Source organism: Otolemur garnettii, unplaced genomic scaffold (assembly GCF_000181295.1).
Source record: "Otolemur garnettii isolate 467f Iridium unplaced genomic scaffold, OtoGar3 scaffold00055, whole genome shotgun sequence".
NCBI classification, from domain to species: domain Eukaryota; kingdom Metazoa; phylum Chordata; class Mammalia; order Primates; family Galagidae; genus Otolemur; species Otolemur garnettii.
The window spans coordinates 6,267,208-6,277,836 of record NW_003852450.1 but is presented as its reverse complement, the minus strand read 5'-3'; the positions used below and the strand labels follow the sequence as shown (position 1 = coordinate 6,277,836).

The following is a 10,629-nucleotide window of genomic DNA, read 5'->3' as shown; positions in this document are numbered from 1 at the left end:
GCCTGGCCTCTTTCCCATAGCGCTCCTGCAAGGCTGCCACATTCTTCTGCAAGGCAGTGTTTTCTGCCTGTAGTCTCAGCAGCTCCCCATCCACGAGAGATGCAGCTTGGACACTCCCTGCTCCAGCAGCCCCCTCCTTTAGTTGTTGGTTCTCTTGTTCCAGCTGTTCCATCTGGCTGCAGAGCTTGCTGAACTCGGCCATTAGCGTGCTGTTCTGCAAACGGAAGTCCTCCTCCTGGCTGTGCAGCTTTGCCTGCAGCATCTCATTTTCATTCAGCAGTACCTCGACTTCCTGAGCTTTCTTGCTCTTGCTCAATGCCTTCTGAGCTTTGTTGAACTCCTTATCCAGGTAGGCGACCTTCTGTCGAAGACTGGCAAGTTCAACACCATTCTTGCGTAGTTCATCTGAAAGCTGGTAGTTGTTTGTTCGGAGTTCCAAGAGCTGAGCCTGCATCCGCTGAAACTCCTCCTCAGACAGAGCTTGCGCCATGTTCCTCCTCTTGCTGGGATTTTTAAAGAGAATTGTCTTAAATCTGTAGAATAACATGGTGAAGAATGATATTTTTATTGTGTTAAGTTTTCAAATGCGTGAATATGGTCTACCACCATTTCTTTAGGTCTTTTAAAATTTCTTTCAGCAGTATTTTATAGCTTTCAGAATATAGTGTCTGTATATGTTTGTTATTTTATATATAAGTATTTCACATTTGCAGGGGAGGAGATATATTGGTTTGCTAGGGCTGAAATAATGAACTACCACAGACTGGATGGCTTAAATAACACAAACTTATTTTCTCTTAGCTCTGGCAGGTATAGGGTCAAGATGAAAGTGTTAGCAGGGACGATTTCTTCTGATGTCTCTCTCCTGGCTTGTAAATGGCCATCTTCTCCCTGTATTTTCACATGATTTTCTCTGTGTGTGTCTGTATCCTAATCTCCTCTTCTTGTAAGGATACCAGTCATTTTGGATAAGTGCCCACTCCAGTCACCTCATTTTACCTCTCTGAAGACCTTATCTCCAAATACAGTCACATTCTGGGGTTAAGACTTCAACACATGAATTTTGGTGGCAGACACAGTTTAGGTCATAACATGAATGGAGGAGGAATGCTGTTTTAAATGCTTTTGCTTTTTAAAATTTTGATTTCCAATTGTAGAGTACTGGTATCTAGATATGTGATTTATTTTTTGTGTGTTAACTTGATATTCTGCAACCTTACCAAAGCCACCATTAGTTCCTTTTTTTAGAGACAGAGTCTCACTTTGTCACCCTCAGTAAAGTGCTGTGGCATCACAGCTCACAGCAATCGCCAGCTCCTTAGCTTAGGTGATTCTCTTGCCTCCCAACTAGCTGGGACTACAGGCGCCCGCCACAATGCCTGGCTAGTTTTTTTTGTTGCAGTTTGTTTGGGCTGGGTTTGAACCCACCACCCTCAGTATATGGGGCCAGCGCCCTACTCACTGAGCCACAGGCGCCACCCCCCACCATTAGTTCTAAGCGATTTTTTGTAGATTCCTTGGAGTTCTCTATATAAACAATCATGTCATCTGTGAAAAGGGAGAGTTTTCTTTCTTCCATTCCAGTCCATATGCTTTTTCTTTTGCTTACCCTAGTGTGTGAACCAGGACTTCCAGTATAGTGTTGAAAAGGAGTGGTGAGTTGCTCTGTTCCCAGCCTTGGGGAGAAAACATTCAGTCTTTCACCAATAAATACGACAATACATTTATTGTAGTCATTGACCAACAGAGGAAAGACAAGTGCATTATTTGTTGAGTTGGCTAGAAGTGCTAAAACTTAACCTAACGTGACAAGGAATTGTGTATAAACTAACATTTGAAAATGGTAGTACAAGTGTTTTATTTAGAAATATGGGCCAGGCATAGTGGCTCATGTCTGTAATCCTGACGGGTGAATTGCCTGAGCTCACAGGTTTGAGACCAGCCTGAGCCAGATCGAGTCCTCATCTCTAAAAATAGCTGGGTATTATGGTGGGCACCTATAGTCCCAGCTACTTGGGAGGCTGAGGCAAGAGAATCACTTTAAGCCCAAGAGTTTGAGGTTGCTGTGAGCTGTGATACCATGACACTCTACCAAGGGTGACAAAATTAGACTCTGTCTCAAAAAAAAAAAAAAAGGATGCAACACTAGAAGAAATAGTTAAAAGATTTGAAACTAGTTATGTTTGGGGAATAGGACCAGGGAGAAGGGAGGTAGGGCAGTTTTTCATTATAATCCTTTTGCTGCTATTTTACTTGATCTCCACATTGCTAAATTCAGTGATGAATGATCTGGCCTCATTTAACTTGGCTTATCAGCAGCCTTTGATGCAGCTAATTATTCCATCCATCCTTCTTGAAACACTGTCTCCACATCTCACTCACTTAGTTTTCCTTCTGCTTTTATGTCTCATCTTACTTTCTTTTACTGGTTTCCCTTTATCTGCTCAACATCTTAATGTTGAAATGGTCTAGGATTCAGTCCCTGGTAATCTCTTGGTTTTATAAGGTAACAAATCTCAAATTTTATAAGTGGGGGGTCATTCGAAATCTTGACAAAAAAAAATTTTGATCAAGTAGTAGGGAAAATCTTAAGTGCAGCGTGTTTAAGAGAGAAGCCCATAGATTTTTTTTTTTAAGTCCATAGATTTTTAAAGTAAAGGTATAGTCCTTTCAAGGATTTTTTTTTTTTTTTGCAGTTTTTGGCTGGGGCTGGGTTTGAACCCGCTACCTCCAGTATATGGGGCTGGCGCCCTATTCCTTTGAGCCACAGGCACCGCCCTCAAGGATTGTAGTTTTAAATTACAAATTCCAAGTAAAACCGCATAGTGGACCAAAAACACAAATCCAAATATAAAGAAATTGTAAAATGTTAAAAGAAATTCTGGTAGAAATTCTTTTAGTCTTTAAACTAAGAATTCTGTCCTTCGTAGACATTTTTCTAGTTATGCACCATGACTTATTAAACTACTAATTTTGCCTTTTGTGGTTAAAAGAATTATTTTGATCCATCTGCTGTTAGAAGAATCTATTCTCTCTTTGCAAATATGGACATTTTTTATTTGTATTAACAATTGTTTAAAAGTAGTTTCAACCTGTCACAAAAGTTGTTGCTGATTTATTGAGGAGCAGAATTTCTTAATCTTGGCACCATTGACATTTGGGGCAGGATTAATTCTTTGTTGTCCCAAGCCGTTCAATCCATTGTAGTTTGCTCAGCAGCACCCCCAGCTGGACTAGGTGTCAATAGCATCTTTTAGTTGTGACAACCCGAAATATTTCCAGAGAGTGCTGACTGTCCCAGAGAGCAAAATCACCCTTGGCTGAGAACCACTGTTGAAGAAAGCATCAAAGAACAATGACACATAGGAGGCTGGACACACACACACAATGTAGGCAGAAGGTGCAGTGGAACAGAGGAAGCAGAACCAAACATTTCTTTGTTGTCTCATTTTATTTTTGCCTTCGTTCCCGTCTTTGTTGCTTTGTTATTTAAAGCAGCCCCAGTTCTCTAGAAAGGGCATAGCACGGGTCTGTGATGGCAGGGTCTGTGTTTCAGCACCTGCCATCCTTCTCGTGCATCTTCCTCGGGACGCCGTAGGTTAAGGGTGAGGAGCCAATATCTGGAGAGGATTAATGTTTTCCGTAGGCATGGAAAGAGCCCGGAACATTACAGAGATCAATTATGTCTCCCCCCCCCCAAGTGTTTCTTTAACCTTTGCTTCCCTGCCCACTATTTGTGAGTGGTGCTGTGCCTCTATCAGTCTTTGCGAAGGACAATGGCCTGAATCAAGTCCAAATTCTTCATGCCTCCTTGAACACTATACTTAGTCAAAGAACAATGGTATTCCAAGGGATGGAAAGGAGTATAGGATGGCTGGTAGCAAATGAGCTAGCGGATGTAGGTAGTGATATATCGTATTCTTGCCAAGAATTAGTAGTTGACCCTATAAATAATAATGATAATGATGGTAGTAGCTAATATAAAACAGGCCTTTAGTACATGCCTGCTACTTTTTTTTTTTTTTCAAAGAGACAACTGGAGTAAGCTTTAATGCTCTGACTGCCATGTCACTGAGATACAATCTGCCTGGTCACTCACACTGCCTCCTTACCACAGAATGTAACACAATTCAGCACATCACTGCACCCACTGCATCCCGCCCCATCAAGAAGTAAATAAACACTGCACAAAGTATAAACTTACTCCAAATAAACGTCAGCATCAGCCATCACTTCACTAACCCAGGATGATTTAAGCCTCCTTCTCCTATTTATAATCTCCTTGTTCTGAGAGCTCTGGGCACAAGATGAACATGGTGTACTACATTCCTCTTCTTGAGGTAGTTCAACACTGACACACAGCAAATGGACTTATTTTTCTACCCTACCATTAGGGGGTAATTAAGGACCCCCAAGCAAAATCTTCATCCTGCATCCTCAGACTACTTAATGGTCTTTTCCCTCAGCTCAAACAAAGTCGACTGACAACTAGAAGTACGTGCAAGGAAATGGAAAGTCACACAAAAATTTAAAAAGCGAAAAAGCCCCCAAACAAATCCTTAAAAAACAATCTAGACATATCACCACACTAACAGTCTAAACTTTGCCAAAGACACATTCACTTGGTTTACTCAAGCCACAAGAATTTCAAAAAGTATTCCCAAAATTAAACAGCTTATAAAAATAGTGGAAAAATTTTAGGTGGGGGCATAAAACTAAAATCAACTCATTCCCTGGCAAAGAGTTCTTCAAAATGCCACCCGTGTCCATGAGAAGTATGTGGCAAGCTGTCCAAGGCCACCAGCACTCTGGCATACCCTCCCTCAGGTCAGCTTCAGAGGTGCAGGGATAGTGGCCAACACCTGTTCCAGGTAGGCCAGGGAGCCCTGAGGGATGTCAGCTGGCTTTTTGTGCTGCACACTGATGTCCTCCAGCACCTGCTGCCAGTGCCTCAGCGATGTCAAGTGCTTCTGGACCAGGGCATCTTTCCGTTGTAATTCATTTGTTCTGCTTTTGTAATACCTCTAGTTATGTAGTTGCAGGATCATTTTCAGTGAGATTTCCTCAGATGCTTCGGTAAGGTTGCTGACAAACATGCAAGATCATCCAGATGGTGACCAAGACATTACCCCCATATCTTAGATAAGACGTCATTGACATTGGGTCTTCACACATGCATTGAACTGCTTCCACCTTTTACCACATCTCACCCCCTTTATGTCCTTTCTCCTATGCTTACACAGATTTATTAATAATTCAGTCCATTCCTATGGTCATTGCCTTGAATATACTTATAACTTCTTTGCTTCTTAATTCATTGTATAAATTTGGAAAATCCACAACCCTGTTTAAATCCAAAGGTCTGTTTATTTATTTTTTTGGATACAAGGTACTACTTTGTTGCCTGGGCATGAGGGTAGTGGCATGATCGTAGTTCACTATGATTTCAAACTCCCAGGCTCAAGTGATCCTCTTGTCCCAGCTTCCCAAGTAGCTGGGACTACATGTGTGTGTCACCATGAGCTATTAATTTTTCTATTTTTTATACAGATGGGATCTCATTATGTTGACCAGGTTGGTCTTGAACTCCTGACTTCAAGTGATTTTCCTGCTTCAGCATCCCAAAATGCTAGTAGTACAGGTGTGAGCCACCACACCCAACCTTTAAAGTCTATCTTGTTCAATATTACTGTTATTATTATTTTTTAAGACAGAGACTCCCTCTGTTGCCCCAGGCTAGAGTGCTGTGGCATCTGCCTAGCTCACAGCAACTTCAAACTCTTGGGTCCAAGGGATATTCCTGCCTCAGCGTCCTAAGTAGCTGGGATTACAGGTGCCTACCACCACACAGCTAATTTTTCTATTTTTAGTAGAGACAGTGTTGTCACTTTTGTTAAGGCTGGTCTCAAACTCCTGAGCTCAAGTGATTTTCTAGCCTTGGCCTCCCAGAGTGCTAGGATTATAGGCATGAGCCATTGTGCCTGGCCCTGTTCAATATTATTTATGTTAGTATTAGCCAGGCATATAGGCAGACCTTAGACTATTGCAGGTTCAGTTCCAGACCGTTGCAATAAAGTAACTATCACAATAAAATAAGTTACACAAATTTTTTGGTTTCTCAGTGCATATAAAAATTAAAAGTTATAGGCTGGGCACAGTGGCTCCAGCCTGTAATCCTAACACTTTGGGAGGCAAGGTGGGTGATGGTTATAGTTAATTCCTTCAGGGAAAAGGCAGCTTAAGTTTTCACTTGCTTATCTGAGTTCCTATTTTATTTAATTTTTTGTTCTCTAAGAATTTCTTATTTTCTGTTCATTTCAATAATAATCTTAAAAATAGTTTTTATTGTACAAAGTTGTTTTAGTCGAGAGAGTTTTTATAAGGTTCATAGTCACATCAACTGCTAGAAACAAAATCCTCCCTGGTTTCTTTTTGTAACTACATTAACTAGAAATGTATGAATGAATAATTTGGTATATGTTGTATTTTTTTTTTTTTGAGACAGAGCCTCAAACTGTCCCCCTGGGTAGAGTGCCATGGTGTCGCAGCTCACAGCAACCTCCAACTCCTGGGCTCAAGCGAGTCTCCTGCCTCAGCCTCCCAAGTAGCAGGCGCCCACCACAACGCCTGGCTATTTTTTGGTTGCAGCCATCATTGTTGTTTGGCAGGCCCAGGCTGGATTTGAACCGGCCACCTTAGGTGTATGTGGCTGGCGCCTTAGCCACTTGAGCCACAGGCGCCGAGCCGTATATATTGTATTGAAGCAAATTTTTAAAAATTTACTTACATTCACCTTACTAAGAATGAGCAGCCCTTGATCAATTTCTAGAATTTATTTCTTGTCAACCATGTAGATTCCATTCCCAAACCTGATTCTTCCAGAATCCTCCCTGTGCCTTCTAACTGTCCTCTTCAGGCTCAATCCAGACTTTGATCTGCCTGATCACTAGCCAAGACTCTTGAGATGCTAACACCAGCAGTCGGATACAACTCAATTTCTCCTCAGAGCCTTCTTTAGAAAATACCCGCTGGTCCAGATTTCCTTCCACCAGTGGCCCCAGCAGGGTATAGTGAGCACAGTCTTTGGGCTCCTCAGTGGGCTGGTAGCCCAGTTCCACTTGCCCCTGCCGCAACTGGTATTTTCCTCCATCATCAATGCCCGTCAGCACCGCTATCCGGATGACTTTTTGTGGTCTGTCCAGAATCACTCTCAAATGATTTCCTTCTAAAGGATTCAAGGTCGTGTAACCCTCCTCGTTCAGAGTATAAGCATATTGTGGAACAACATTCAATACTGGTTCCATGTCTGTGAGGACAGTAGCAAGGGGGTTGTCAGGTTCACCCAGTACTTCGTCCTTCTCCACAGGAAAGCAGCTGTCCTTGACTGCAGAATAATTGCCCATAGGATGCAAGACAGAGGGAGTGAAACGAATTGGAACGTTTTGGGCCAAGAGAAGCTGGAATTCAGAGAGCAGCAAGTCAGTAGGAGTGTCCTTAAGGAAGAGGAGGAAGAAAGAGGTCAGGCGGGAGAGGTCATTGGTGTGGAAAACTTTCCCGGAGACGTTCAGGCTGGAGAACTCCAGGATCACCCAGTGTAATTCTTTCCAGGCTGATAATACTGCATAGATGAAAGAAATACACTTGGGGGTGCACTGTATGTTATCTTCCATCAACAGAAAGTAATCAGAGAGGTTTTCAGCAAAGTTCATGAGGAGGACATAATCTACCTTCTGCCTGAAGTAAAGTTCTTCACAGGGTGAGGTGTGATTAGCACCACTCAGCTCTCTCAGGAGAGGAGAGCCTCCGAGGAGACCATGGATCACCAGCAGCTCCCCAGCCTCAATATGTGGTGCAAAGAGCTTTGAAATATTGGTAGCTGTTTGGTTGAGCTGTTTAGGGTCAGGATCTGACAGGTGGACCAGCACCACGATATAATTCGGCTCAGTTTCTGAAGATGCCTGGAACAAGGTCCGCAGAGTGTCCAACAGGTAGCTCCCCTGAGGATGTTGCACTGAGGAAATCCCCACCGTCAGCAGTTCTGTGGGGAGACAGGGGAGCCTTTAATACTTCAGGATGGTGATGAGTTCCTAGGACGCTCCTCCCCGGTCTTCCCCTTAGGCCAATACCTGTGACAATTCACATTTCTTTTCTCTGGGAGCATATAGTCCAGCTGAGAGGTTATAATCACAACTCCAATCAGGAGTTGTGAAGTGGAGTTACTGATCAATACTTTGAAAGGCTAGTGGGAGGAGCTTCCTGAAGGGTCAGGCTCTCTGTCATGGGGAAGGCCACAGGGTAGCAAAGGCAAATTTGTGGGCTTGGCAAATTATCTTAGTTTGGATCAAACAGACCTGGATCAGAGGATCTCCAGGGGCCTATGGACACCCAAGGGTCTGGCAGGCTAGTTCCTTGAGACCCACAGTCCACACCACCTCCTTTTCCTTCTGCCCAGTGCTGTTTCCCATGGTTCCTGGGTTCCTCTCTCATCCTGTCTTCCTCTCCCTGAGGCCCTGCTGTGAATTAGGTTCATCTGGGACACTGTGAACTTCTCATCCTGTTGGTCATTCAGGGGTGACCAGATGATAGGAAAACACAGTCAGGATTACAACATGCACCAAAACCCATAGCATAGCCCTCCCTTGGAGCACCCTTCTTTCCTCACCAGATGACAATCATTTCCCCCTTGACCCTCCTTCTCTGCCTTTTCTTTTCGAAATACTTTGGCCTTCTCTTAGTCAGCCCACTTCCTCCCATGTACTCACTCTTTTGCTGGGGATGGGCTCCAACCAGGAATTTGTAGTTGGCATGTTGGAGTAAAGGGGACTTTTTCTGCAACTTCTTGAAAGTTCCCAGATGATTCTCCCTTTCAGAGTTAATTTGTTTTTGAGCTAACTTCAAAATCATTTCTCTCTTTTCTTCCTGAAGATAAGATACATGTGAGCCTGCAGTTTGACAAGTAAGGAGCAAACCCCCCCTTTTAGGGCAATTGGACAAGCCCTGGAACCCAGTCACCAAGGAGGCTGAGTGTCAGGGCTCAGTTAACTGCTCTCCCCACCTCATCTGAGAACACACTGGTTTTCTGGCAGACTTCATCATGAGTCAGGGAGGTCGGCTTCCCAGGTTTGGGTGAGATGTGTGTGGGAAGATCCTAGGCTTAGGTAGAGTAAGAATTTATCTGCCCCTGTCACGGCCCACCTCTAATTTCTCTTACCATTGTTAGTCCAACCAATGTTATCTAACTCAGCTTAGGCCTGTGCCAGGTCCTCTGAGATGTGCTGAAGACCAACACCTGGTCCTGTCTTTAAAGAACATGCACATAGTGCCTGGATTCTAATGTCCTTTCTTTTGCTTGAATCTGACCATGAGTACATTACTGAACCACTTCTCCACACCTACCCTGTGCTTTGGTCTAACTGATCTAAGTCATTTTAGAAAAAAATGTGGATTCCAAAACTTTGCTATGACCTATGTGGGATTTGGTCTTCTCCCTTGCAAACTATGTTCACTTGGGGAAGTTACTTCAAATCCCTTCATGTAAGAAAAGAGGAAAATAACATCTCTCATGCCAGGCCCTGGTTGGGAGGTGGGCAGAACCCAGGCGGTCCTCATTGCCTGCTGGTCCTGCCAGTCAGCCTGGTCCTTTAGATGTGTGTGCCTTGCTTTCTCCACAGTTCAAATACCCTCTCTTCATCTCTGTCCCTATTCAAATACCATACATATTTCAAAGCTGGTTCATATTTTCTCTCTGACACTTCTGGTTCTTCAAATGTTCTTCCAGAGAACTTATGATGAGACTAGTATTTCACATAACTGAGATAATTCCCCTGGGACTGTATGATTGACAAGTGCTCAGGTCTGGATCTCTAATACTCACCAATGATACACTGTGCTCAGAATATTCTTTTTTATCCTCTTGGAAAATGAAGGCCAGGATGGCTAAGGACACAGCAATTATGATATATCTCCATGGGTAATAGCGCATAGTGCTGGGGCTGGGAACTGCTCTGTATAGAAATGTAAGCCAGTTATGGATCCCGAGTGCCTCCTGCCACTTCACTGCTTACATCTCTTCTTGGCCACCACTGCCTCATTATTCCCTTAACCTTTTCCCTCCCAGATCAACCCTTCCCTCCTGCTTGTAGACATTAAGGAAAGAGGAAGGCCAAGGAGTTTGATTCTGTTCAGCCTCTGCTGCTTTTTCCCTCCCTCAGTTTCCAGGTGAAATTGGAGGGGCTACCTTCATTTATCCTTGTTGGAGTAGAGATCCAGAGAGGATGTGTTGCCAAGAAGAGTAAATCAAAGATTAGGTGTCATGTTCTTCCCCAAACTTTGACCTCACGCCAAAGACTCCTCTTGGAGTTTTATTGACCAGTAAATTTGGTCTTGTCTATTAGCTCCTCGTTTACTTTGTGTCTGATCCTTTTTAGGATTATGCTAGGCAGATACTCAAGGTTTTGAATCATGTCACAAGGACACGCTTGTTAGCATATCTTCCCCATGCTGGACTGGTAAGAAAGTGACAAGAAATTTCTAACTATGTGCAAGTCTTCACCGTATTTGGAGTGTTATATCCACTGAAGTCTTTTTGTCTAACAGAAAACGTGGCTTGAAGGTTTGTCAGAGAGCAGG

General features: G+C 43.3%; 2 protein-coding genes across 2 annotated transcripts; both read right to left on the bottom strand.

Moving 5' to 3' along the window:
- Nucleotides 1-4: 4 nt before the first annotated feature.
- Nucleotides 5-492, bottom strand: LOC105887219 (GRIP1-associated protein 1-like; the record flags this gene model as incomplete). Its single annotated transcript, XM_012806606.1, has 1 exon — nt 5-492. A coding segment is annotated over exon 1 (486 nt), but the record flags the coding sequence as incomplete, so codon positions are not given.
- Nucleotides 493-6,899: 6,407 nt separating this feature from the next.
- Nucleotides 6,900-10,243, bottom strand: LOC100959232 (alpha-1,3-mannosyl-glycoprotein 4-beta-N-acetylglucosaminyltransferase C-like). The gene is given in 4 exon segments (XM_012806605.2): nt 6,900-8,038; nt 8,763-8,919; nt 9,875-10,007; nt 10,194-10,243. Coding segments are annotated over 4 exon segments (1,479 nt in total).
- Nucleotides 10,244-10,629: the final 386 nt, after the last annotated feature.